Source organism: Castor canadensis, chromosome 13 (genome assembly GCF_047511655.1).
Source record: "Castor canadensis chromosome 13, mCasCan1.hap1v2, whole genome shotgun sequence".
Lineage (NCBI taxonomy): Eukaryota > Metazoa > Chordata > Mammalia > Rodentia > Castoridae > Castor > Castor canadensis.
Genome location: NC_133398.1, coordinates 719,499 through 747,480, shown reverse-complemented (window position 1 = coordinate 747,480; position 27,982 = coordinate 719,499). Strand labels below are relative to the sequence as shown.

Here is a 27,982-nt window from a genome sequence, read left to right as displayed (position 1 = left end):
CCCGCTCGGTGTCGGAAGCGGGGGCGGTGGGACCGGTCGGACGCGTCGGTCCCGCTCGCGACTCCGCAGCTGCCGCAGTCGCCGCAGCGTCGGGATCGGGTCGCGCAGCCGCCGAGTCCTCTCCGCGTGGGCGCTCGGGGCCTCGCCGGGACCCGCTTCAGCACCGCGGACAGCTCTCCCCGCGCACGCCGGGACGCTCCGCCGGCCCTCGGCTCCGGCTCCGGGGAGGACCGGCCGCCCCCAGCCCGCGGGGCCCGGGGGGCGCAGGACGGCAGGGGCGCCCCGCGGGGCATGCACCTAAGGCGCTGCGCTCGCGCTGCCCGGAACCAGGCCAGCCACGGCCGGAGCCCATGAGCACCATGCGCCTGCTGACACTCGCCCTGCTTTTCTCCTGCTCCTTCGCCCGCGCCGCCTGCGACCCCAAGATCGTCAACATCGGTGCCGTGCTGAGCACCCGCAAGCACGAGCAGATGTTCCGCGAGGCCGTGAACCAAGCCAACAAACGACACGGATCCTGGAAGATCCAGCTCAATGCCACCTCCGTCACCCACAAGCCCAATGCCATCCAGATGGCCCTGTCGGTGTGCGAGGACCTCATCTCCAGCCAGGTGCCCGTCTCCTCCCCTCTCCCTCTGCTCCTCTTGCCACCCACCCCACTGTCCCAGTTTCATTCCGCCCTCTCTGCCACTGCCTTAGCAGACCACCCCCAAGCCAGCTCGCTCCTTTGGAAGAGGCCTGGTGTCTGCTAGTTCACCCATCGTAGCCTCCTTGGGTGAGGACCTGCCACCTTGGCTGGTCTTCAGAAGATCTCTGGGGCTCCAGGCCCTAATGAATGCATACAGACATGTGACCAGGCTTGGATGGTTTGTTCCATCCTGTCAGTGTGGAGCTGGGCATTTGGGGCGTAGGGCAGAGGAGCACTGCAGGCTCTCATCAGAATGGGGACTGGGGCCATCTTTGTTTCTGCTTCTAAATTCTCTTTCCCTTCCCCCCGACTCCCCGGGGCCTGCCAAGACCCAAGTGTAGAAGCAGGGGATTTTGTGGGTATGGAAGCAGGGACTGCATGTGTGAGAGGCAGCAGGGCGCAGCATGGGAGCCATCAGCAGCCAGTGCTGTGGGGGAGGACATGGCTCAGTGCTGAGATGCTGCCTGTAGGAGCTGCCCGCCCCTGGGCCGAGCTGCTTGTTGAATTCCAATGAAGCCAGGAGTATCACTGCAATGCAGCCCTTTATGTAATAGGCAGGAAGACACTGGGCAAGGGGCTGCTCACAACGCTCCCCTGACAGACATGCCACATCCATGGACATGCATGCTCACATGCACACATACGAACATGACACTAGCACCACCTGTGCACCTCAACATTGCACAGTCAATTGCACATGCTTATTCACACACCTACACATGCACGGACACACTGCTTGGATACGCAGGTGCACATACAAACACGTGTGCTTACAAGCAGATTCAGTCATGCATATACACATATCCAAATATACATATGTCAGGGCATATAATACATACCTACCCAAGCACAGTCTCATGAACACCTGTAGTCATATACATATACGCTCATGCAAACACTGACTTATAGCTGGCTCTTTGCCAGCACCTCTGGATACAGACTGGAGGTCTGAAAGCCAGGTGAGGGAGAACAAGTCCAAACAGCCCTGAAGACAGAGGCCATGTCAGAGTTTTTAGCTTAGAAGTCCCCCTTCCTCACTTCACAAGTCACCCCCTGTGCTCCAGTCCACAATGGCCCTGTATGAGGCATCTGCGGCCAGGTGCTTCTGTAATGTGTTCTGGAGGTGGATGGGTAGGTGGGGGAGCCCACAGAGTGCCTGTCTGTGGGCGTGGGCCCTCTGAGCAGCCAATGCCTGGAATGTTAAGCAGCCGTCACTCACAGGACACAAGCTAGCACACTGCACCCAGCCCTCATTCACAGAAGCTGGAGGGACCTCTGGGTCTAGAGGCGAAGACAGAGTTGGGGAAGATGAAGGTGGTGTCGACCCCCCCACACTGTTCTTTCTTTCTGCCTCTCTGCCTTGGGAAGGGGAGAAAGGGAGAAAGAGAGAGGAGAGGGAGACAGAGAGAGAGAGAGAGAGAGAGAGAGAGAAAGGATCCTACTTCAGGGAGCTGAGACACTTGCCTCGGGTCTGCCTTTGAGGTTGAGGTCAGCACTCAAAATCAGGACTAGGCCTTATTTTGTGCTTTCTTGTGCCCAGCCCCTGGGACACCTGGCAAAGAGGGCTAAAGGTTTCTGTGGAAGCTCCTGGCTAAAATTCCCCTAAAGCTCATGTAGACCTGGCTACTGCCTTGTGTCTAGGCCCTGGCCTCCACCTACCCATGACCCAGACAGAGGGACAGTAGATGGCAGGTGGTCAGCATCAGGATGAACAGGATCAGCCATTCTCCCCATCCTACCCAGTGAGTCTCCCATGCCAGGGTAGGGGCAGGTGCACGGCCCAGGGAAGACACAGGGACAGGCCTCCACTCTCCTGTAAGGTCTCAGGGTAGCCATATGAGGAGAGTCTGGCCAGGATCCAGCAACTCCCATGTGTTTTGTTTCCATCCTGGAGTCTTGCTTTGCCACTGCTCTGTCTCTACCATGAGTTTACCATCAGAGAACAGTGACAAGGCTCTTATCCTGCCTTGTGGGGGTCTGGGGGGGTCTGTGCACACAAATAGCACACCTGGACCCCCGCCTTCTGGCTCCAGCCCCTGCTGCTTCTGAGACATGGGCTCCGGTGCAGTGCCCAGTCACTTCCATAAAGCTGACCCTGTCTCCTGTGTCCACAGGTCTATGCCATCCTAGTTAGCCATCCACCTACCCCCAACGACCACTTCACTCCCACCCCCGTCTCCTACACAGCCGGCTTCTACCGCATCCCTGTTCTGGGACTGACCACCCGGATGTCCATCTACTCAGACAAGGTAAGTCTGACCACCAGACTGGGATGCAGGCAACTCTGTGACCAAGATCAGTCCCAGAGAGCCCAGGGCCATAGGCAGCTGACCAGGCCTGTCAGTCCAAGCACTGAGTGATATGGGAGAGAACACACACACCACATACTCAGTCTCAGACACTTGCACACAAGTCACCTACAGTCATGCACATGCATGCTTTCCCACAAGCTTGCAGTACATATCCATATGCACTAACATGTCAACTCACAGTCACATGCGTGTTCACATGCTTACATACACACACATTCACACTTTCACAAGCACACTCAAGTCCCATCACACACCCATGCACTCACACTCACAGACACCTTCACATAACGCTGGCCTAGTGACACACCCACACAGTCACACCCATACAGGCCGATGACCTGCTGATAGGTGACAGGTACCAGTAACACCCCCTTGGGGAAGGAAATGACCCTATGAGCTGGAAGAATGGGTGGGTCAGGAGGCTTCCTGGACAGGCAGACTTTGGAGGAAGCATCGGGAGAACTGGAGAAGGGGGCTGTAGGAGGAGGAGGTAACTGGATGGGAAAGGGGAACTCAAGATGACAAGGAAGGCTGTGGTCCCCAGCCTCCCCCACTGCAGGGCACACATGGAAGTGGTATACAGGGTAGACAGAGGGGGCAGCTTATGGTATGTTTCAGGGGCTGAGGGTGTCTTGGCTCAGCATTCAGCAGAACCCTGTGGCCCACAGCCTGAGATGGGTCTCCTTCCAGTCCAGGCACAGCAGCTGGAAAAGCAGAGAGGTTGCTGAGCCAGTTTTTCAGGAAACTGTAGTCCAGAGAGGCATGAGGACTTGCCCTAGGTCACACAGTCCTTAACTAGCCACCATAGCCTGCTCCCCATATCCCCATAGGCCCAGGGAACCTGCAGACAGCAGGGGACCACTTGTCTGGAGTGGTCCAACTGGTGCCTGAGCTGAGCTGGAAAACCAGGCTCCGTGCAGCTAGATATTCTAAGTCTTTTCATCTTCTCCAAACTCCTCCTGCCCAGAACCCACAGTCCTAGAAATGCTGCCCTAAGACAGGGAGGCCAAGTCAGGCACCTGTCGCTCATGCCTGTAATCCTAGCTACAGGAGGCAGTGATCAGGAGGATCGCAGTTCAAAGCCAGCCCAGGCAAATAGTTCACAAGACCCTATCTCAAAAAACAAAACAAAACAAAAAAACCAACACAGAACAGGGGCTTATGGAGTGTCTCAAGTGGTAGAATGTCTACCTACCAAGTATGACGCCCTGAGTTCAAACCCCACTACTGCCAAAGAAAAAGAAAGAAAGAAAGATAGGGAGGCCAACCAAGACTGGCCCAAGCAAGTCTGAAAGGATGGACAGTTTTCCCTTAGGTGACAGGAAAAGGAGGCCAGGCTCCCTGGACCAGAGGGAGGGGACCAAGATGAGGCTGTACTAGCTATCCCTCCTGATGTACTTAAAGCACACCCAGGTGCCCAAACTATGCCTCCCAGTGATTTCACCCTGTCTGGGAGAAACAGGGCTCGCATTCTAGTGCCTCTAGGCACTGCTTTTTTCACCTCCTTCACCAGTGTCCTCGCATATAGAGGAGAGAAAAATAACCCTGTGAGGAAAGCAGTCAGAAGCAAATGAGAAGCCAGGAGGGCACCCCGCAGAGCAGGGCCAGCCCAGATGCTCATCACCTCCAACTACTCAGGCCTGCACAAGGCCAAAAGCAGAGTCAAACCTCACAAACACACCCTGGTCCCTAGTATTCCCAGCCAGCCAACTCTGTGTCAACACATAAGACAGCAAGGCCTTGTCAAAGCAGATCTAAGACCCCAACTAAAACCTGCCTGCAGCCATACTGCAAGGTCAGGGAACATCTTATACTCCAAGGCCACCAAGAGGGAACTGGGGAAAAACTAACCTGGAAGCCTGGTTAACCTGTGGAGCACAAGATGAGTGCGAGTCACAAGGACACCAAAGGAACCAGTGCTCACCTGGATAGACACAGAGAGCCCCTGGCAGCTAATGTTCACTGAGCAGTAAGGCAATTAGCAAGCAAGAGGCTTCTGGACTCCCATGCAGAGATGAATATTTGGGCCTGAGAGTGACCACTTCCTAGGAAATACAGTTTGGGTTTTTGTAGTCCTGGGAATTGAGCCCAGGGCCTTCCTCTTGCTAAGGAAGGGCAGACTCCATATGCAGACCCATTAGGGTCTTGGAGATGCCTGGGTCAGTAAGACCTTTCTGAGCTCCAGTTGTCCAGCAATGGGTGGGCTTCCAGGGAGGTAGAGAGCTCACCCCAGGAACAACTGCACAGAGACTGGCTGTCCCTATCAGCAGGCTGCTGGGCAAATGCTCATTCTCCATTTCTCAGACTGGATGACGTGGGAGATGAGGGAGGAGAGGCCAATGGCAGCAGGAGTGATGGGAGGGAGTGGGGCCCCAGGCCAGCTAAGTGTCCCCCAGTGGTGTGAGGGGTGGAAGCTGACCGACCCTGGCTGCACCTGCAGAGTATCCATCTGAGCTTCCTGCGCACCGTGCCGCCCTACTCCCACCAGTCAAGCGTCTGGTTTGAGATGATGCGTGTCTACAGTTGGAATCACATTATTCTGCTGGTCAGCGATGACCATGAGGGCCGGGCAGCACAGAAGCGCCTGGAGACGCTGCTGGAGGAGCGAGAGTCCAAGGTGAGGCCCTGACTGCGGGTGGGGTGCCTCAGTGAGCAGGAGCAGGCGGGCCGCGCCATGTTTGTGGCTCCTTGTGAACACCTCTCTCTCCATCCTGCATGCTCAGCTCCACAGCGTCTGGCGGCGCCCGCCCCGGCCTGTCCTCGGCTCATTTCACTTGCTTTTGCCATTAGTCCAAATCTCCTTCGTGTCAGTCCCTGCGGGGCGAGGGCCGGACCACCTGGAGCTCTGCAAACACCCCTGTCCCATCCTGCAAGCCCCCAGGCCCTCTTATCCCAGCCAAGTCAGTAGAGGCCCCGACCAGACTCAGAACTCAGGCACTGCACAGCCCCTCCCCTGCCCAGTACCTAGCTGGCTGCCTGTGGCATCCTCCTCAGTGCACTGGCTACCAAAGGACTGGGTCCCCTCACTACTAGGGCTTGTTCCATCCTCACAGGGGCCTTGCCTCCCTGAAAGCCCCCCACCTCACAGCTGCCTGTGGCCCTCACTGAAGCCACATTCTTGGGCAGCAACTCCCACCCCCAACCTGGCTCCCCTTCCCCTGCTGTGCCCCTGCCCTTCCTCTCTTCCCTCCCACCTCATGGGATCACTGAGACCCTCATTCTAGGGCACACTGACACCCCAGCCCAACCTGGTCCCCTCTTGGGATGCCAGAGATCAAAACCAGGATTTCTAGGGGTCCAAGTGACCCCTGTGCCCTTCCTTGCCCACCCTCATGGTCAGCCTGAGGAAAGGCTCACCCAGGGACACCTCCACCCAGTCCCAGGGCCCTGGGCACCCAGGACCAGGCCACACTTCCCAGTTAGCAGAGAGAGAGGAGGCCCAGGCTGGGGAGGGACCCAAAAGACCACACGGAGGGGAGGGTGGAACAGGGAGCATGTACTGCCTGTGAAGTCAGAGCTGGCTTCATCACACTTAGTGCCAACCCTGGACCCCCCCCCCCGCCACCAAGGTGCCAATAGGTCCTTGCAGGGAGTAGAGGGCATGGGTGGGGGAAAAATGAGACCAGACCTAGACCCAAAGGGTCCTGGGGGAGTCCCGTCATGGGGAGGGTTCCACTGAGTCTGGGAGGGGGGGTCTGGCTATGAGCGCCGAGGGTTCCACCCCTCTTAAGACAGAACACCCACCCGGTGTCTGACAGGCACCTCCCCTTCTGGCGTGCCCACCATGGCCACACAGACTGCCATCAGTCTCACCCTGCACACCTAACCACCTGCTCACACAGTCACAGGTACACACACTGTCACTCCCTGGACATTTCTGTGGCACACCACATCTCCTGAAAAGAGTCAGACCTCTCCACACCACGCATCTCCGCACAACCCAGCAAGAGCTCACATGCTCAGACGTGCACGAGCGTTGTCCTCCGTGCATCAGTCACCCTCACTCGTGCCACAGGCTCACACACACATGGACACATGGACACATGCACCATGCACACGCATGCTCAGACCCCACGGCCTCACACAGACTTTCATAGACTAGCATGCCATGCACCCAATGGACACACATCACCCCTGCACGCGCATACATGCACACACTTCCTGTCACGCTCACTCTCAGGCACACGTGAAAGGGGTGCCCAGTGGGCATGGGCACACCATTAGTGAGAAGCGAACATCCCAGCCGCCAGATAGGAGAGGGAGGATAAGGGGGTGGGGGAGTGGGAGGGACACTGGGACAGGGCCCCTGGGGCTGCTCATCCCCCCTCAGGACTGATGTGGTGGGGGTGGGTACTGCTGGGGCCACACGGCAGGTGCATGACAGGGGTGGGGGTGGCAGGTGGGACCCTGAAGGGTGGACGCGGGCAGGGCCTCCCTTTCTCCCAGAGTGACCGTTTCCAAAAGCATAGCTCTATGGCAGGGAGCCTCCGTGGCCCCTGTCCCCATGCCCCCTCATCCCTCAGCTCCACCCCGGCCCCCAGCCCAGCCCCGGGCCTCGGTGTTTGCGAGCTCCAGGTACGTGCCCGTCTGCAGACGTGCGGAGGAGGTGGTGTGATTGCTTTAGCGCCGTCATTTTCAACCGTTTATAATCTTCTTCTGTGTCTGCATATTTTCTCTGTGCACATTATTCATCAGAGTAAAAAAAGGAACTATGAAAACCTCGACCAACTGTCCTATGACAACAAGCGCGGACCCAAGGTATATATGCATGGTCGTGCACGCCACCCACCGACTAGCGAGCCCCGGCCTGCGGCGCCTCGGCCACGGGGCGCTGTCTGGCCCCGCTGCGCCGAGCCGCAGGCCCAAAGCAGTAAGGAGAGCCAGGTTGTGAGGCAGGCGGCAGGCAGGCAGGAGAGGGCAGGCGCTGGCGGCGTGGGTGCCCAAGGCCCACCCGCCTCGACCCTGGCCTGCGTCCTCCAAGCAAGCACAGCCGCAGGAGGCGCTGCTCTCTGGGAAGTGCATGCAAATTTCCGGGACCCCCAGGGTTTCCTTGCGGAACCCTGGGAGGAAGCCCTGCCCACCTGGTCACCCCAGGGTCTGGGCCATTCCTGCAGGGGCCTGAGGAATCAGGCCTGAGTTGAGAGCATCTCCCAAGGTTTTGGAAAAGTCAGTCCCATCTCCGTTCCCAGTTGCATTCCAAAACTCTTGTATTTCCTGTCCGCTGCACGTCTCTTTCTGAGTCTCGGTCCACTTCAGCTTGCATGCTCAGTGCAAAAACAAGAACAGAAAGGAGATGGAAAGAGATCCAGAGGAAGCAGAAAGAAAGCAGAGAGTGAGTGCAGGAGAGCAGGCAGGCCGAAGAAGGACAGGAGCTGAGGCCAGGTCTGGCGAGCAGTGAGGAAGGCAGGTGCACAGTACAGGCTGCAGGAGCCCTAGCGAAGCTGCCTTGGGGTTCCTAGCGGCTTCGGCCACACTCTCGCCACTGAGGCACCTATGTCTCTTGCCTCAACTACCTGCTAATGCTTCTGCTCACACCGCAGGCTGAGAAGGTGCTGCAGTTCGACCCGGGGACCAAGAATGTGACGGCCCTGCTGATGGAGGCACGGGAGCTGGAGGCCCGAGTCATCATCCTCTCTGCCAGGTGAGGCAAGCTGGGCCCTTCCCCACATCACCCTGGCTGTGCCTGGGCCACAAGCCCACCATCTGGGCCAGGGCTGGGGCACCATCGGATGACGTGCACATCGGCTTGTAAAACACCTTCACCAATGAACATTGTACCCCATTCATCCCCACACACCCAACTCTAAACCCTCTGTCTGTGCATACCTTCCTGGGAGATGGAGAAGACCCTGCCCTTAGGAAGCCCGAGACGCGACGACACGTACATATGCAAACACACAGAGGTCTGAGACCAGGGAAGGGGCTCGGCAAAGTGGCATGTCAGTGTGGAAGTGAGCCTGAAGGCGAGACCAACTGAAGGATCAGAACACCTGGCGGAAACCAATTAAGGACCTGTGAGGGACAGTCTGTCCCTGCACAGGCCATGGCTCCTACACCACAAGCTCAGGCAAGAGCTCACAGTAAAAAAATATTTGCAAATGTCTAGGTTATCCTGGGAAGGGAAAGACTAGGCCATAAGGTACAAGGAAAGGAAGCACGGGTAAGGGTAGGGTGGCAGCCTGTCAAGAGACAGCAGGGAGGTCCTGATTTTTCCAACAACCACTGTCTGCTCCAACCTAGAAGCTCTGCTGGGCTCCAACAGAGTGTAGAAAAAGAACAAGTCACCTGGCTCAGAGGAACACACCCCAACCCTGCTGCCCTACAAGGCAGTAAAGTGACAGCAGCGCTCAGTCACAAGACAGGTGTCTGTTTGTACATTCAGTCAAAAAAAACCTCTGACAGGCCAGTCGCTAGTGGCTCACGCCTGTAATCCCAGCTACTCAGGAGACAGAGATCAGGAGGATTGCAGTTTGAAGCCAGCTAGGATAAAATAGTTCATGAGACCCTATCTTGAATAAAGCCCATCACAAAAATGGGCCAGTGGAGTGGCTTAAGGTGTAGGCCCTGAGTTCAATCCCCAGTACCACACACACACACATACACACATACACAAAAAACCTTCTGACAGAGCAAGATGCAACCTACCCCACTGCCCACAGACTGAAGAGTAGGGTCAACCAGGGCTCTTTAGGCTGGAAGACAGGACTCTCCTTCACTCAGATGGCAGGACTGGGGGCCACTGCCCTACGCCTTGGTGCAGGAGACCAGATGCTGGTGCTGAGTGCTGCCCATAGTCTCACCTGCTCCTCCAGGAGCTGGGGTAAACGAGTGATAATCAGAACCAGGCATTTTACAGTGGCAAGCCCAGACCTCAGTCATGGGTCACTTGCCTTTGCTGCCCATCCAACTGTGGGCACTTCAGGGAGAGCTGCGTGGGGCTTCTGGAGAATTAACACTGTGCCCAGAAAACTCCTCCCAAGGACACCCCGCCCAGAAGTACTGCCTAGGGCAAGCTCCACCAGACCTTCCTATTTTCAGACTCCTTTAGGTCTCCCTCTCATGATAGGGTATGAGGAGGGTTTGGTCAATGTGAAGGGAGTGCAGTGGCTTAAGCCTGTAATCCTAGCTACTTATGAGGCAGAAATCCAGAGGATTGCAGTTCAAAACCAGCTCCAGGCAAATTGTTTGCTAATCTCAAAAAACCCATCACAAAAAAGTATGGGTGGAGTGGCTCAAGTGGTAAGAGCACCTGCCTTGCAAGCATGAGGCCCTGAGTTCAAACTCTAGTGTTGCCTGAAACAAACAAAACCCTGTAACCCTAGCTACTCAGGAGGCAGAGGGTAGCAAGGAGGCAAAAAGTTCTCAAGACCATCTCAACCAATGGCTGGGTACAGTGGTGTACTCCTATCATCCCAGCTAAGTGGGAAGCGCAGACAGAAGGATCGCAGTACAGGCTGCCCAGGCATAAAGGGAGACACTGTCTTAAACATAACCAATCTGGGCTGGGGGCCTGGCTCAAGTAGTAGAGCTACTGCCTAGCAAGCATGAGGCCCTGAGTTCGAACCCCAGTTCCACTAAAAAAATAACAATAAAAGATGGTCAGGCAGTGGGCAAATGGACAGACAGCTAGCTCTCAAGCAGAAGACTCCTTCATCTGGAACAGGGAAACTTAAGGAACCCTTAAGTTCCTTAAGGACAAGGAAATGGACAAGGTCTCACAACAAGCTAGACCTGTTGACTAACAGGACACAAACCAGAGAGCACATGTAAAACCAATCCATGGAAACCATCACACCCAGGTCCCAGCAGAGGAGTGGATACTATCTCCACTGTTTTCCTGCTGGCCCATGGTCCCTTCTGGACCTCTCACTGCAGCCACAGGGAATCTCCCCTCTTAGCACACAGGTTGAAAGAGGCTTACCCTGTGTTTACAAACCCTAGGGTTAAAGGACAAGTTTGCCGCACTTGGCTCTTTTTTGTTTGGTTTTTTTTATCATTTTATTTTCGTGTATTAGTTGGAATAAATTTATGAGGAGATTTTTCTCATCTGTTGCTTATACTCAGTGGTATAGTTGACACAGAAAAGCCAGAAGATGCTTAATTTGTTCCTATTACATTCCATTTTTTTTTCCTTTTTCTTTTATTATTCATATGTGCATACAAGGCTTGGGTCATTTCTCCCCCCTGCCCCCACCCCCTCCCTTACCACCCACTCCGCCCCCTCCCTCTCCCCCCCCAATACCCTGCAGAAACTATTTTGCCCTTATTTCTAATTTTGTTGTAGAGAGAGTATAAGCAATAATAGGAAGGAACAAGGGTTTTTGCTGGTTGAGATAAGGATAGCTATACAGGGAGTTGACTCACATTGATTTCCTGTGCGTGGGTGTTATCTTCTAGGTTAATTCTTTTTGATCTCACCTTTTCTCTAGTTCCTGGTCCCCTTCTCTTATTGGCCTCAGTTGCTTTAAGGTATCTGCTTTAGTTTCTCTGCGTTAAGGGCAACAAATGCTAGCTAGTTTTTTAGGTGTCTTACTTATCCTCACCCCCTTCTTGTGTGCTCTCGCTTTTATCATGTGCTCAAAGTCCAACCCCCTTGTTGTGTTTGCCCTTGATCTAATGTCCACATATGAGGGAGAACATACGATTTTTGGTCTTTTGGGCCAGGCTAACCTGAAAGATTAGCCTGGTGTGTGAAGGAGACATGGTAGACACATGCACAAACATGTACAAAATCCATGTGCACACCACCTACCCATGCACTGAGTACAGAGCTCATATGTACACACATGCACAAACCCGTACATGCAAAAATGTGCACACACACAGGCTTTTTCCACATTCACACCGCTCATACACATGTGCCTCACATGCACGTATGGTATGTCACACACATCCATACACATGCACAAATATGTGGCCACCATACACAACACATGTAATGTGCACACATACTTATACACAGGTACAGGCACACAGAACACAGGCTCATGCAGGTGTACCACTATATACAACACAGACACTGATACACAGGTATACACTGATACACAGGTATCCACAGACATGGGCACCTGCCCATGCAGATATACACCACACATGCACAGTCACACAGTGCACACATGTACCCATTCATGTGTACATACACATGCATACATGTGTGTGCACACATGTACTCATGCAATATACATGTGATGCATTACATCATGTCATACTCCACACACGTACACAAATTACACACACACAGCACACTTATTAACCTCACCCATCTACACCCTTCCTGATTAATCCGTACAAGGCCCCTGGTTTGTCAGAGCTGGAAGGGACTCCTCCTCTCACATACTAGCTTCCTTGGAGTCGAAAGCCCAGAGTCCCACTCCTGTCAATACAGGGAGGCCAGCCCCAGGCAGAAGACACAAGCCTTCCTGACCCTGACACTTCAACCTATCTTTTTTTTTTTTCCACTTAAAGAACCTGCAAATCCGGGTGCCAGTGGCTCACACCTGTAATCCTAGCTACTCAGGAGGCAGAGATCAGGAGAATCGGGGTTTGAAGCCAGCTCAGGCAAACAGTTCATGAGACCCTATCTCAAAAAAAAAAAGCCATCACACAAAAGGACTGGTGGAGTGACTTGAGATGTAGGCACTGAGTTCAAACCCCAGTACTGCAAAAAACATAGGAATATACAAAAAACATGTAATTGGGCACCCTGGTATCTCATTCCTGTAATCCTAGCTACTCAAAGAGGCAGAGATCAGGTTTGCAGTTCATAGCCAGTCCCAGGCAAATAGTTCAGAAGACCCTATCTCAAAAAAAAAATCACAAAAAGGGACTGATGGAATGGCTCAAGGTGTAGACCCTGAGTTCTAACCCTAGTACCACCAAAACAAAAAACAAACAAACAAAACTGCAGGTTCTGAGCTCAAGTGGTAGAGCACCTGCCTAGCAAGTGTGAGGGCCTGAGTTCAAACCTCAGTACCACCAAACAAAATAACCCCCCTGCAGAACCACAGCTTCTGCATGCTAGGCAAGGGCTTGGTCACTGAGCTTGTCATTTGTCACATGATGGTTGGCTTACTGCTTCACAGAGGTTGATAATGTTTTGCAGAGACCCCATTAAGCTAATCTTAATTTTTTATCAATTTTCTATAGAATTCATAGGCTTCGTTTCTGAACCTTTTATTTTTATTTTCTTCCAATTGTCTTTATTGGTATTGCTATTCCCATAAACTGGTCTGATGAGGTTTGGTGGATTGATCAGGCTTTTTCTCTACAACTGTTTTACTGATCACAATCATTCCACTAGGTGGTATGTCACAGATTTAAATTGTGTCAAGAAGATGGGCTTCTCTGTCATGTTTTGGTGGCCACAGCTGGCATCTGGCATGCTGCACCTCAGGGTACATGGTGTTGTGTTCTTCCAGGTCATCCTTGCCAGGTTTGGTGCACTGCGCCCTGTCAGATACTGTCACTGAGAGGTCACTGCAGGGCACTACCTGGAGCACCTGTGTTTTGCGTGGCTTACAATCACAAACAGTATTGTCACTTAGAGCAAACACTGAGGGTTTGCATTTCTTTGTTGGCTAATCGATTCTTGAGAAAATTCCTCACTGAGGGAGTTTGGGGATACCTTGGTGTCCAGAGTTGGCCATTGTAAAAACAAAAACACAATACTCAGGCAATCTGTTTGACCCATGCACTGGGCAATTAAAGTGCCAGGTATGATCTGTGCCCATCTGAGGCCAGGTCAGGCCCTGCAGGAAAGGATCTGACAGGTATGTGGGGGAGGTCATGGACCCTTAGTGACCCCAGTACCCCCAGGGTCCTTGTCATGACCAGAGAGATCCAGTTCCAGGGGACTGGGTCCCCTACTTCACTGTCCACAGTAATCACCTGTGAGGACACTCCAAGAACTCAGGACCATATGTCCCTGCAAGGTAAGGCTTGTTTGTGCTCTGTCCTCCTGGTGGCCCTGGCCCCGGGTGGCAGAGAGACATAGCTTCCAGAAGTAAGAGCAGCCCTTCCTTTGCCTGGCAGCCTCTGCAGGATGCTCAGGGCCCATCAGCATCTCAGCAATCCAGAGAGCCCCCAACCAATCATTTCACACCTTTAAACATAGAGGACCAGACATGGATGGCTTGTCCGGGAGGTCACAGGTTCATGGGCTCTGAGGGGGACCGTCCAAGGCACACACTTGACTGCCGTTACCAGCACTCGTGTGCCTCGGTTCTCCCCCCCCACACCCCTCCTGACACAGGGACAGTCACACAGGAATGTTGTGAGAAGTAGGACAATCCACGCAAAGGATCTAGAACAGTACTTTGTACCTACCGAGCAAGTGATCCACAATACCCGTCACCATCCTGGGTCACCCAACACAGAGCCAGTCAGGACATCGTCCAGTAAGCCAGGCATCCACCCCTCTCCCTGCCCGCCCAGGCAGTTGGCCAGCAGCAGGGGCCTGAGAAGCTCCTCCAGACCCGGCCGCGGTGGGGGCAGGCACTGTCTGAGGAGTCGGGAGGGGAGGCCGGGAGTCCTGGCCCGTCACCCGCGTCTGCCCCACAGCGAGGACGACGCTGCTACGGTGTACCGCGCGGCCGCGATGCTGAACATGACGGGCTCGGGGTACGTGTGGCTGGTGGGGGAGCGCGAGATCTCGGGGAACGCTCTGCGCTACGCCCCGGACGGTGAGTGCTGGGCCGCGGGGTCGCTGGGGGAGGGAGGCCTGCGCGGGCTCTAAGCCGCAGGCTTGCGCAGGCATCATCGGGCTGCAGCTCATCAATGGCAAGAATGAGTCGGCCCACATCAGCGACGCCGTGGGCGTGGTGGCCCAGGCAGTGCACGAGCTACTGGAGAAGGAAAACATCACAGACCCGCCGCGGGGCTGCGTGGGCAACACCAACATCTGGAAGACTGGACCACTGTTCAAGAGGTGGGCGGGGCCGCTCTCAGGGGGAGTGGGCGGGGCGCCCTTGGGAGGGGGAGGTGGGCGTGGCCTCTCTGGGGTTGATGAGCGAAGCCCGCCCTCAGGAGGGGTGGGTGGGGCTGCTTTTGTGGGGAGAAGTGGGCGGGGCAGTGACGTGGTGGGCGTGGCCGTCTCCGGAGGATTTGTGGAGTGGCTCCTTAGGTGGTGGGGTGGGCGGGGCCGTCTCAGGAGGGGTGGGCGGGGCTGCTTTTGTGGGGAGAAGTGGGCGGGGCAGTGACGTGGTGGGCGTGGCCGTCTCAGGAGGATTTGTGGAGTGCTCCTTAGGTGGTGGGGTGGGCGGGGCCGTCTCAGGAGGGGTGGGCGGGGCTGCTTTTGTGGGGAGAAGTGGGCGGGGCAGTGACGTGTGGGCGTGGCCGTCTCAGGAGGAGTTGTGGAGTGGCTCCTGTAGGTGGTGGGGTGGGCGGGGCTGCTCTTGTGGGAGGAGGTGGGCGGGGCAGTGAGGTGGTGGGCGTGGCCGTCTCAGGAGGATTTGTGGAGTGGCTCCTGTAGGTGGTGGGGTGGGCGGGGCTGCTCTTGTGGGAGGAGGTGGGCGGGGCAGTGAGGTGGTGGGCGTGGCCGTCTCAGGAGGAGTTGTGGAGTGGCTCCTGTAGGGGGTGGGGTGGGCGGGGCAGTGGGGTGGGCGGGGCCGTCTCAGGAGGGGTGGGCGGGACTGATCTAGGTTAGGTGAGCGAGGCTGGTTCTCAGGGGGGTGGGCGGGGCCGCTCTTGAATTAGTGGGCGAGGGTGGGACACTGCTCAGAGGGTGGCCCGGCGGGTCCTGTTGCAGATATCCTATGGACACAGTCGCCTCCCTCTCCTCCCTTCTCTCCCCTCACCTTCCTGGTACCACCACCACTGTCTTTACTGTGATAATCGTCCGCCCTTTTTCCTAATACTGACGCCTATACCTCAACTGTCAATGAAGTCGCTCTGCCTCCACTGCTCCACTCCACTTGTCCAAACTCAGTCAACCCTGAGTCTGCACCCTACCCCCCACAATGGCTGGCAGCCCTTGGGAGGAGGCTCTTGCTGCAGGCAGGGCCTGAAGATTCTAGGGACTCAGGAGTCCCTGAGCTGATAGCCAGAGTTGGCTGAAGCCCAGAGACCCAAAGGAACAAGTGTAGTGGGGCAGGAGTTAACTCACAGCATTCCTGGCCAGCAGGCCATCCAGAGTCACTGTCTGTGGTTCCCACAGGTGCACAGGCATCGGGGCTATGTAGGCTGCACATTCACACAAACGTGCACACATGTACACAGACCCGTGTGTGCACAGAGACTCAGAGAGGCACATGACACGTGTACCACGGGCACATGCACAGGGGTGCACCCCACATAGGGGTCACATCTGCACCCAGGGTCATTAATATGTCCCAATGAGAACAACGCACATGTGTGCACACATGGCCAGATAGGACTGCCTGTTGGTTAGAGCAGATGCCAGGCCCAATCTGACTCCCCGCTTGCTGCAAGTGGGCCTGTAGTCCTGTGGACTTCTGCCTCCTTCTCTGTAAAACCAGGATGGCTGCCACGAGAAGCAAATGTACTAACCCACAGAAAGCCTTCAACACAGGGTCTGGTACCTAGGATTCACTCAGCTGTCACTGGCTGTGCTGTCCATCTAGTGCAGGCTGACAGCATGGTGTCCACCACTCAGCGTGAGGGTCTGCCATCTGCCGATCTTTCCTGCCTTGGAACAAGGGCACGTGGAGGGGCTCAGGCTGCTCAGGAGGCCAGGAGGAAGGAGCTTCCCTGATAGATCTAAACCATGCTGCCCTCCCAGGGTGCTGATGTCTTCCAAGTACGCAGAGGGCGTGACTGGCCGTGTGGAGTTCAATGAGGATGGGGACCGGAAGTTTGCCAACTACAGCATTATGAACCTGCAGAACCGCAAGCTGGTGCAAGTGGGCGTCTACAATGGCACCCATGTAGGTGGGGGTCATGAGGGGGTGGGGGCTGGGGCCTTAGGGTCCTGGGGCCAAGACCCCTGCGTGGCCACCCTCCATCTCATACTCCCACCCCCAGGTCATCCCTAATGACAGGAAGATCATATGGCCAGGAGGAGAGACAGAGCGGCCTCGTGGGTACCAGATGTCCACCAGACTAAAGGTGGGGACCCCAGATACACCCCAGTACCCCACCCCACCCCCAAATCCCAATCCTCCAAGAGAAAGTGAAAAGAGGAGAGGAAGCAGCTGACCCCATCCAACAGTCTCTCTCCAGCACCCTATTGCAACCCAGCCCCAATTAAGTGTGGGGAAGATCTGAAAGGGGACAGAGGGAGAACCTGGTGGCCACTCCTTCCAGGCCTTGGCTTCAACATTCACTGTTCTGAGTCCTGGCCCTCCACACATGTCCTCTCTCCTCCAGGTGGCCCATCTCTTCCCTGGGCCTCCACATAGCACCTTTCCTTCAGCCTTTCTACATACCCCTTGGACTCATCCATGGGACTTTTTCTTTCTAGGTGCTGTTCTGAGAGTTTCTCCCATGCTGGGCCACATCACACCCACACCAGCATGTCATAGACCACCAAAGGCAGGACCTTAAGTACAATGTGCCCAACTACCTTCTCCTGGTGTCTCCAGGTCATCTCAGCACTGTCTGCTTTCTGAGCTCACCCCTGGATCCTGGGGACAGCCCCCATGGCCTTGCCCCGGGATCCCTTTGTCATTGCCTGCCTTTCCCTTTGAACAAGATGGGCTTTTCCAGTGCTAGTGTGGTGTCTCCTTTCAGCTTAGGCACTTGGTGTTGAAAAGTCTGAAACTTATAGTCAAAACACCGGTGGACAGGGGTCTCATTGAGGCGCTAAGGTGCAGACCCTGTTTAAAACTTTGTTTTTGGCCTCACAGTTTTTTTGTTTGTTTGTTTGTTTGTTTGTTTTTTGGTGGTACTGGAGTTTGGACTCGAGGCTTTGTGTTTGCTAGTCAGGCTCTCTACCACTTGAACCGTACTTCCAGGCCTTTTTGCTCTGGTTATTTTGGAGATAGGGTCTTGTTTTTCATCCAGGCCATCCCAGACCTCGATCCTCCCATTTTATGCTTCTCACTGGAGCTTAGATGACATGCATGTGCCACCATGCTCAGATTTTTTCCATTGAGATAGGGTCTTATGAAATGTTTTGCCTGTCCTGGAACTGTGATCCTCCTGATCTCATCCTCCCATGTAGCCTAGGATGACAGGTGTGCACCACTATACCCAATTATCTCACTTTTTTTAAAGAGTACTAGCATAAAAAAGAAAAAGAAAATAAAAAGTACTAGCATATACTGCTTATATAATAAACAAACAATTAAAATTTTTAAAGAAAATAAGCTGGTTCAAGAGCTCACAATTCCTCCCTCCCCTGGGATAAAAGCCAACATGTTGCCCTTTAGGTGAGGCTGGGTAATGTGCGCCTCTCCTGGCTCCTCCTCTCCAACACCCCACTGCCTGTCTTGCCCCCTTGCCTTTGATGTACAGTCCTGCCTGAACTGCCTGCCCCTCTGTTCTCCCACCCCCTCCCAGAACCCCTTATCAATATATTGTGCTCTACTTCGGCACCCCTGGGGCCTGTATCTGCCCCTACACACACACTATCAGACTGTGGTCCTAAAGGACAGTGAGGGATGACAGATAAAACTGAGAGTGGGCTGAAGAGGCAGGCCATTAAAGAGGAACATCAACAAGAGAGAGGGGAAGGAACAGACTATTAGGATTGAAGACTGAAGGCTTTGTGTCAGAACCTGTGGGCCATCGGCAGGTGGAGGGCCAGGAGAGGCAGGAGACAAGTGAACGAAATTCAGAATGCCCTCGTGGGTCACTTCAGTGGACAGTGGACACACCCCTGTCCTTGTGGTGAAGCATGGGGCAAGGATGGGTTCCGCAGGGGTGGGGAGTTTTTCCTCCCTGAGCAGTCAGAGAATGTACCTAGGATCCACTGGACGTTTCCATAGACTACTCTGATGGAGGGAGTAATGTGTGAGCCAGGACCAGAGGAAGTCTCCATAGAAGGGTACAGTGTTTCAGGAGGCACTTTTGATGAGTCACAGTGGGCAGTCGGGAGTCTGTGTTCCACTTTATCAAACATGTATCTGTCCCCCGGAGGGCAGCAGACAGCAGGCAGACATTGCTTGCGGTGGCCAGAAAGATGTGAACTGACTCCTGACAACTTGTGGAGAGGCTCTAGACAGGGGCAATTTGGAGCAGCATGGGGCATTCTGTGCGCTGAGAAGAGGCCAGTGTCTGGGGATAGCCAAAGGCCGGTGGTCTACTCTGGGTGTCCCTTTCCCCTCAGATCGTGACCATCCACCAGGAGCCCTTCGTGTATGTCAAGCCCACACTGAGCGATGGGACGTGCAAGGAGGAGTTCACAGTCAACGGTGACCCCGTCAAGAAGGTGATCTGCACCGGGCCCAACGACACATCGCCAGGCAGCCGTGAGTGCTGGGCTGGGCAGGACGGGGCAAGGTGAGGGGCAGCACAGCCAGGAACCCGCAGCGACCGCCTCTCCCAATCCCTCAGCGCGCCACACAGTGCCGCAGTGCTGCTATGGTTTCTGCATCGACCTGCTCATCAAGCTGGCCCGTACCATGAACTTCACCTATGAGGTGCACCTGGTGGCAGATGGCAAGTTTGGCACGCAGGAGCGGGTACGGAGTGGACTGAAGGAGCTGGACCTGGGTGGGAGGGGCCTGCAGGCTGGGTGGAGCCTTAGTAGGAGGGGCCTGCAGGCTGGGGCATAGCCTTACTGGGACAGGCCTGTGAGCTCGGGCGGGTCCTGGAGTGGGAGGGGCTTGTAAGCTGGGCGGAGCCTCAGTAGGAGGGATCTGTAGGTTGGGGCTCGGCCTGGAGCAGAAAGGGCTTGAAGACTAGGACAGATCCTTTACGGGAGGGACCTATAGGCTGGGGCAGGGCCTGTGACCTAGGCTTCCATCCGGAGCAGGAAATCTCCCACCCCCAACAATGTGTTAGGGCTACTCTGGTGGTGGGAGGTCCAGTCTCAGGAGCTGTGCGGACCCTGTTCGTAGCCCCTCCGGATCTGTTGTCCCACAGGTGAACAACAGCAACAAAAAGGAGTGGAACGGGATGATGGGTGAGCTGCTCAGCGGGCAGGCAGACATGATTGTGGCACCACTGACCATCAACAATGAGCGTGCGCAGTACATTGAATTCTCCAAGCCCTTCAAGTATCAGGGCCTGACCATTCTAGTCAAGAAGGTGGGCAGGGGTTGTGTAGGAGTTGGGTAGGGTCCTGGAAGGTCCAGGCAGTGCTGACTGCCTGTCCACCTGCAGGAGATTCCGAGGAGTACGCTGGACTCATTTATGCAGCCCTTTCAGAGCACACTGTGGCTGCTGGTGGGGCTCTCGGTGCACGTGGTGGCTGTGATGCTGTACCTACTGGACCGCTTCAGGTGAGTGCCACACGTAGGAGCCAGCAGCATCTATGGGGTGGACAGAGCTGGGCAGAAGTGGGGCAGGGCCACCTCTCCCGGCCTCTCTCCCACCTGCCGTCTACACCCCGCAGTCCCTTTGGCCGATTCAAAGTGAACAGTGAGGAGGAGGAGGAGGATGCACTGACCCTGTCCTCTGCCATGTGGTTCTCCTGGGGCGTCCTGCTCAACTCTGGCATCGGAGAAGGTGAGGCAATGCCTAGGCCCTGCCCTGTCCTTCCCCTGCCCAGCAGGAGCTGACCAGAGTCTCTGCCCACAGGTGCCCCCCGAAGCTTCTCTGCACGTATCCTGGGCATGGTGTGGGCCGGCTTTGCCATGATCATTGTGGCCTCCTACACTGCCAACCTGGCAGCCTTCCTGGTGCTGGACCGACCAGAGGAGCGCATCACAGGCATCAATGACCCGCGGGTGAGGCCCGGCTAAGCTGGGGGAGGGGCAGAGTTCTGCCTCAGGTGGGGCCTGGGGAGCAGGCGCGAGCCCCGCTCTCTGCCTCTGCAGCTCAGGAACCCCTCAGACAAGTTCATCTATGCGACCGTGAAGCAGAGCTCGGTGGATATCTACTTCCGGCGGCAGGTGGAGCTGAGCACCATGTACCGGCACATGGAGAAGCACAACTACGAGAGTGCAGCCGAGGCCATCCAGGCTGTGCGGGACAAGTGAGCACACAGATGGGGGGCTGCTCTGGCTGGACTGGACAGTGACTCACACCGGAGAAGCAAAGAGTGTCTGTGCTGGTCCATGCTCACACTGACCCTGCTCCTTCCGACAGCAAGCTCCATGCCTTCATCTGGGACTCTGCGGTGCTGGAGTTCGAGGCTTCACAGAAGTGTGACCTGGTGACCACAGGCGAGCTGTTCTTCCGCTCTGGCTTTGGGATCGGAATGCGCAAGGACAGCCCCTGGAAGCAGAATGTCTCCCTGTCCATACTCAAGTGAGTTGACCCACCTGCCTGCAGCCTCACCTCCCTTCTCCACTCCTCTCCATAGTCCCACTAGACAAAGCAGATTCCCTTCCCAGTTCCTAGCCACAGCAAAGGCATCCCACTGACCTTCCCTGCCAGGCCCTACCCCTCCACCCCCATGCCCCTTCCTGTAGACCTCACCTAGTCTGGGCATTGCTCCTTATGGGGGGGCACCACCCACTCCAGACCTCATCCTACAAGCTCCACGCTGGCTCACACACTTCTGCACCCCAGGTCCCACGAGAATGGTTTCATGGAAGACCTGGACAAGACATGGGTCCGGTACCAGGAATGCGACTCACGCAGCAATGCCCCTGCAACCCTCACTTTCGAGAACATGGCAGGTGGGCCTTCCATTGCCCTCCACAGCTGTGCCGACAGTGGGGACAGTTCTTCAGGGGCTGCGGGATCTGTCTGGGCCAGCAGCTGAGGCTCTAGGTCCTGTTCCCAGGGGTCTTCATGCTGGTGGCTGGTGGCATTGTGGCTGGGATCTTCCTGATTTTCATTGAGATTGCCTACAAGAGACACAAGGACGCCCGAAGGAAGCAGATGCAGCTGGCCTTCGCAGCAGTGAACGTGTGGAGGAAGAACCTACAGGTAGGGCAGGCCACCCTCCGAGGCCTGGCGCCCAGGGCCCGGCCTGGCCACGGCCCTCCTCCATCCCCGCAGGCCGTGGCACTGGCTCCCATGGGCAGGACTGGAGCTAGGAGCCATGGCCAGGGGCAGTGGTGAGTGCTCCCGGGGCAGCACTGGTGGGAGGCTGCCTGCAGGCGGTCACGTACCCTGCTCCAAGCCTCTGCCTGGCCCCTCTGTCTCCAGAGTCACCCGCCGGCACCCATTCCATAGGAAGGCAAACAGGCAGGGTAAGACAGGGGCCCACCTGTGTGTGGCACGTGAGTCTGAGATGCATTTGGCCCTCTACCACCCAAGTCCCCTTGACACCTTTGGGGAACCCCCTTTCTTGCTGTGTCCTTCTGCTCTGTGACTAAATCCAAATGGGCCGCCTGCCCCCATCTGGTGCCCCACGTCCATGTGGATTAACTGCCAGCAGGGGAAAGGCTGCATGGGGTACAGTCACAGCCAGGGATGGGGACAGGGTGGGCAGTGGGGCTCGAGCAGGCCTGAAGGCTGGTGGCCCATGGTTAAGCTGCGGTTCTCTCATCTCTTCTCTTTCTCTGGGTGCCTTCCTGGAGCTGTGTCTTGAAATGACACTGGCATAGCAGTGAGGGCTGTGGGGGACGGGGCCGTTGGAGTCCCCACACCTCTCATCTACCCACTCTTGCTCTTGGCCCCACAGGTCCCCTGGGGACCTGGCCACTGCTCTCGCTGGTGGGCACAGGGCCACCCTAGCCATCAGACTCCAGGCCAGCATCCTGGGAGCTGCCTCTACCTTTTCAATTTCATCTCGACATCTGCCTTGGGCCTTTTGGCCCCTTCTGAATCTTGATGTGTGCACCTTGGGGTCAGCAGCCTCTGAACAGAAGGGCTGGTGTGGCCCGAGGGGCAGCGCCTCCAGTGTTCGAGGTTCCTCCCCTCCTCGGGACGTCTGTAAGCCAGGGCCACCCAGGAGCCAGGGAGCCAGGCGAACCTCCCAGGAAGAAAGCCAGCGGGACCCCAAGCCCAGCCCCAGCACAAGCAAGGTCAGGCCCAAGACCCCGGGCAGAAGAAGCCACGGCTGTCAGTCCATCCGTCCAGCACAGGGAGGCAGGCAGGAGCGAGGGCCCAAGTGGCCGGCCAGGCCTGGAAGCGGCCCCCGAGGAGCAGGCGAGGGCAGGTGTGGCCGCCACCCTTAGCCATCTAATCACTTATACATATTCATTTTAGGATAGAAAGAGTGGTAGAGCAGAGCCTGACCCTAAAAAGAAAGCCACATTTAGGGCTATCACCTCCACCCTGGCCTCCAGCTTCAAGAGACGTAGGTCCTCCAAAGACACGGTAAGGGGGAAGCACCCCAGTCCCGCGTCTCCAACTCCTCCCTCGTCCCCGTGTCTGTCTCCCTCTTCCTTACCACCCCACCCCTGCCCCCATCTTTGCCTCCCCCCCCACCGCCACCGCCGGCCATCTGTGCCTCTGCAGGAGTCAGCCCTCCACTCCCCTCCCCACACACACCGGTGCTGTTCTCCAGGACTTTTCAGACCTCTTCCAGGCCCTCACTGCTCCTCAACTTCCCCCGTGTGTCTCGAGTCTGCCCCCTTTCACCCCCCATACCATGACCCACACACCATCTGGAAGCCGTCTCATGTTGTTGGTCAGTCAGTCAGCTTCACCACCTCTCTGGGCCTCACCTGAACCTGGGAGCCCAGAGTGGCCATGTCCCAGGTTGCCCTTGCCAGGAGGCCACACCACTTCTCTGTAACGTCCCTGTTTCTCTCATCTCCCCCAGAGGGGCCCGCTGCCTTCACTCCTGCCCTGTGATGGCCCTGGAGGGAGTGGCTGTGATGTCCCATCCCGTCCGTCTGTCTGGCCACTGGCCCCGCCCCCCCCCCAGACACCTGTCTCACCTGTCTCACCAGAGCCATGCGTGTTGCATCTTCCATGTGGTCTCTGTGTGGGCCGGGGGCTGGGGGCCGGGCCTGGGTCCATCTGGGTGGACGGCTGGGGCCTAGCATTGGAATTGGCCCCTGGCCATAGGGGAATGTCAGATGGGGAGTAGGGTGGGACCAGAAGGGTGGTTTCCATCCTGAACTGAGCAGGGCCCTGCCAGAGATGTGGTGACCCCCAGGGGTCTGACAGCGGGTATGGTAGCCCTGCAAACCTTGGCCTGCAGTGCCCAGGATGACATGAGGTTCCCAGAGGGAGGTCCAGGAAGAGGAGGCCAAGGCCAGCCTCAGCTCTGGCCCCCAGGTACCCCACAGGGCCACTGTAAGAACCAGACCCTCTGCCTTTTAAGCTAGAACCACTCCTACCTCCTGCTTATGCAGCTTGTTACTGTACAAGAAACACACACTCAGACAAAAGACTCCTAAAAGGGACAGGCCTTGCTAGAGGCACCCTGACCCCAGGCAACCCTGAGGACCCACACAGACCTCAGCTCAGCAGCACCCTCCAGCCTACAGGGAGTCCCCCAATCCATGGATAGCAGCACTCTGAAGGGGTGTGTCCCAGGGAGGAGTCAGGATTTGCACAGGAAGAGAGGCAGATCTCCAGGGTACAGACAAGACGTGGCACACAGCAGTCCAAGTCCCAGGGTGAAACCACCTGGGGGCCCCGAGAGGGCCCCTTGAGGCCTGGCTGCTCTGATCCCCCTGGGAGACGCTGGCACCCCTGGGACGGTGGGGAGAATGAGGGTCTGTGAATGGAGCAACTGGACGTTTCAGGAGTGGTGCAATTACAATCCCTAGGGCCTCGTAGGCTGGGAAAGTGGGCAGGGGATATGCTGCCAGGTCTGAGCCAGGAGTCCCACCAGGGGGCGCAAGGAAGCAGGAAGTAGAGCAGGGTCCAAGCACACTGTGAGCTGGACCTGTCTGGGGAACAGGACATCTGGCAGACAGGAGAAGCAGTGCTTTTAGGGTCAGGTAGCCAAAGTGGGGAAGCACAAAAGTCCTGCAGCTGATAGGTCACTCTCAGAGGATGGCACCGAGTTCTGGGGACCTCTCTGGAGCTGGCCCAGCTGCAGCTCCGAGACCTGCATGGTGCCCTTCTGGGGACTTATTCCCAGTGGAATCCTCACCCGAGCCTCCCTGGGCACCAGGGACCATCTTCCGGGGCCAGCCCTGACGCCAGGTGGCATCTGGGGCTGGCCCCGCCCTACAGGGTTGACTTGGGGCACAGCCACTGGGTGGATGGGGGGGGAGGGCAGCCCAGCTCCCGCCCTGTCTCAGGGGCTGGGCGCCTGCCTGTTCAGAGGGAGGCCTGGGTGGGGGCTCCTTCGGGAGGGGTGGGGTCTGTCCAGCTGCTGAGATCCTCTGCCCCTGTCCTGTGGCCGGTCTGGGCCAGGGCAGCACTGGGCACTCAGGGCTGGGATCCCTGGCGGCCGGCGGGGGCCAGCGGGTATTGATTGTTGGTTCTTATTTATAGAGCACCGGGGGTGGACGCGGCGCTTTGCAAAACCAAAAAGACACAGTGCTGCCGCGACGCGCTATTGAGAGGGAGGAGGGCCAGCTGCAGCTGTGTTCCCGTCATAGGGAGAGCTGAGACGCCCCGCCCGCCCTCCTCTGCCCCTCCCCCGCAGACAGACAGACAGACGCACGGGACAGCGGCCCGGCCCACGCAGAACCCCGGAGCACAACGGGGTCGGGGGAGGAGCACCCCCAGCCTGCCCCAGGCCGCGCCTGCCCGCCCACCCGCCGGTCGGCCGGCTGGCCGGTCCACCTTGTCCCGGCCCCGCGCGTGCCCCCCGGCGTCCGGGCTAACGGGCTGCCTTGTCTGTGTATTTCTATTTTGCAGCAGTACCATCCCACTGATATCACGGGCCCGCTCAACCTCTCAGATCCCTCGGTCAGCACCGTGGTGTGAGGCCCCCGGAGGCGCCCACCTGCCCAGTTAGCCCGGCCAAGGACACTGATGAGTCCTGCTGCTCGGGAAGGCCTGAGGGAAGCCCACCCGCCCCAGAGACTGCCCAACCCTGGGCCTCCTGTCCGTCCACCCGGCCCTGCTGCCTGGTGGGCAACCCCTGCTGGACCAAGGTGCAGACCGGAGCGGCTGAGGACAGGCCAAAGCTGAGCCGGTTGGGCAGGGCCACAGGGCACTCCGGCAGAGGCAGGGCCCTGGGGTCTCTGAGCAGTGGGGTGAGGGGCCTAAGTGGCCCCAGCTGGAGGGTCTTGAAGTAGAGGTGGCAGCCCCTATCCTTCCCCCAGCCGCCACCCTGCGCCACAGTGGGGGCCATGGCCCCAAGTAGCTGGATCAACCCTCCTGGAGGGCCTGCTCTCTGCAGCCTGAGCTCCACCCCTCCTCTTCTTGCTGCACCACTCTTCTAGACCCTTCTCCCCCACCCTGCCCCCTTCGCTGGGCTGGCCCTGCCCTTCCTCACAGCAGTCCCTGATTCCCCTGCTGGCAGAGCCTCCCAAGGGCGCTCTCAGGCTTCCTGAGCCTTCTCTTTGCCTGCAGCCCAAGACAGGCTTCCCCAGATGCTGGCTCCGGACTGCCTTCAACCCTGCCCCGCACCTTGGGCACGGGGGAGCCCCATCCACCCGCCCTCCCCCTCGCTTCAGGTGTCATCCACCAACCACCTTGTACAGGACCAGCCCTTCCAGTGTTCAAGCCCTTGACTTCCCCGTGTTCCTAGTGCGCAGCCGCGCGCTGCCCTTCCGTCCCAGGGGCCCGGGTGCGCACCCCATCCCCGTATTCAGTGGTGATGTCTAAAGGAATGTCACGAAGTTTTTCGGTCTGTGTCACTTGTTGACGCCTGCAGGAAGTGTGACGGGGAGATAAGGGGTTCGGGGAGTTTTGAGGGCACAGGACAGTGGGAGACCGCCCAGGGCAACGCAGCTCGCTCAGGCTTGGGCAGCTGGGCTCCCAGGGTCCGCGGAGGAGGCTGGGCCGTCAAAGTCGGGTCCGGGGTCTGGCGGTCTCCTCGGTGGGCGGCGGGCAACCGTGCGGCGGCGGCGGCGGCGCGCACGGCAGGCGGTGAGAACGGAGCCCAGCGCCAGGCAGGTGGCCAGGCTGGCGAGGAAGGAGACAGGCCCGAGAGCATAGATCACCGCCAGGTCCCGCGCGGCGAGCGGCTGCGCGCAGTGTTTGAAGGCGCCATCGGAAAAGGCGGTCAGGGGGCTAAGAGTCTGGCGCCCTGGCGACACACAGAGCAGGGTCTCGGCCTCTGCGGGATACAGGCATGGCGTCAGGCAACCGCGGCAGACTCGCCAATCACTATCCAGAATGCGATCCCCGATTGCTCACCTGACGCGGAACGCGGATGCCGGCGCAGCCAGGTGCAGAGCGGGCGCAGCGCACAACCGCAGACCCAGGGGTTGCCGCGCAGGCGCAGCGCGTCGAGGGCAGGCAGGCCAGCCAGCAGGCCAGGCGCGAGCACCGACAGCGCGTTGTCCTGCAGGCTGAGCGCGTGCAGCAGCGGGAGTGCCCCCAACGCCGCAGGCTCCAGGAGTGCCAACCGATTGCCCGCCAGTGAGAGGGAACGCAATGCGCGCAGCGGCGAGAAAGTGCCAGGCTCCAGTGTTTCCAACTGGTTAGCGCTCAGGTCGAGCCATCGCAGCGCGCCCAGACCCCAGAAAGCCCGCAAGTGCACCGAGCGCAGCCCATTCTCGCGGAGGTCCAAGCGTAGCAACGCACACGCCCCCGCGAAGGCGCCGGGCGGCAGCGCGCGCACGCGGTTGCGGTCCAGCAGCAGTTCGCGCAGTAGCCGGCTCAGGCCCGCGGGAACGGCGGGCAGCGCTAGTGCCGAGCAATTGGCCTGGCCCACCAGAGCGCAAGTGCACGCTTCGGGGCAGTCGGGGACCACCGGGGGGCCCGAGAGGGCGGCGCCGGTGGGCTCCTGGGCCCAGACTGACCGCACAGAAAGCAGCAACAGCAGCAGCAACAGTAGCGGCTGAGGCCGCGGGAAAAAGGAGGGGCTCCGCATGGGGGAAGCTCGGGGTCGAAAGGTGGAGGTCCTGTTGCCTGTGCGTCCTTGGAGCCTGGGCGTCCCAGAGCTCGTCCTTGCGGTGCCTGCAGGAGTATTAACTGTCCGGCCGGCAGTTCCTGTCCC

At 57.6% G+C, this 27,982-nt stretch overlaps 2 protein-coding genes across 9 annotated transcripts; one reads left to right on the top strand and one right to left on the bottom strand.

Moving 5' to 3' along the window:
• Nucleotides 1–72: 72 nt before the first annotated feature.
• Nucleotides 73–26,657, top strand: Grin1 (glutamate ionotropic receptor NMDA type subunit 1). Of its 8 annotated transcripts, none has more exons than XM_074052751.1 (21): nt 73–608; nt 2,800–2,934; nt 5,438–5,614; nt 7,693–7,755; nt 8,538–8,638; nt 14,557–14,678; nt 14,749–14,923; nt 16,736–16,880; nt 16,978–17,061; nt 19,226–19,367; nt 19,453–19,580; nt 19,984–20,148; nt 20,224–20,342; nt 20,456–20,568; nt 20,641–20,789; nt 20,880–21,037; nt 21,151–21,312; nt 21,577–21,686; nt 21,794–21,939; nt 23,167–23,277; nt 25,360–26,657. In XM_074052751.1, exons 1-21 carry the CDS (start codon nt 351–353, stop codon nt 25,474–25,476), a joined length of 2,880 nt encoding a protein of 959 aa, XP_073908852.1. In that variant the 5' UTR covers nt 73–350; the 3' UTR covers nt 25,477–26,657. The 8 variants fall into 8 exon arrangements, with proteins under 8 accessions (XP_073908852.1, XP_073908850.1, XP_073908855.1 ...); XM_074052749.1 differs by having other exon boundaries at nt 234–608; nt 25,729–26,657; XM_074052754.1 differs by lacking the exon at nt 23,167–23,277 and having other exon boundaries at nt 234–608; nt 25,729–26,657.
• Nucleotides 26,627–27,937, bottom strand: Lrrc26 (leucine rich repeat containing 26). Its single transcript, XM_020165263.2, has 2 exons — nt 27,178–27,937; nt 26,627–27,097 (listed from the first exon to the last, which is right to left on the bottom strand). The coding sequence occupies exons 1-2, from the start codon at nt 27,854–27,856 to the stop codon at nt 26,775–26,777; spliced, it is 1,002 nt and encodes a 333-aa protein (XP_020020852.2). The 5' UTR covers nt 27,857–27,937; the 3' UTR covers nt 26,627–26,774.
• Between the last annotated feature and the right edge of the window lie 45 nt (nt 27,938–27,982).

Excerpts from the sequence above, each read along its gene's own strand:
- Grin1 (XM_074052751.1), top strand. The coding sequence starts at position 351 with ATGAGCACCATGCGCCTGCTGACACTCGCCCTGCTTTTCTCCTGCTCC. Across the intron at positions 20,343-20,455 it reads TACCTACTGGACCGCTTCAG|TCCCTTTGGCCGATTCAAAG; the intron begins GTGAGTGCCACA and ends TACACCCCGCAG. Across the intron at positions 23,278-25,359 it reads GTAGGTCCTCCAAAGACACG|AGCACCGGGGGTGGACGCGG; the intron begins GTAAGGGGGAAG and ends TCTTATTTATAG.
- Lrrc26 (XM_020165263.2), bottom strand. The coding sequence starts at position 27,856 with ATGCGGAGCCCCTCCTTTTTCCCGCGGCCTCAGCCGCTACTGTTGCTG. Across the intron at positions 27,098-27,177 it reads GCATCCGCGTTCCGCGTCAG|AGGCCGAGACCCTGCTCTGT; the intron begins GTGAGCAATCGG and ends TGTATCCCGCAG.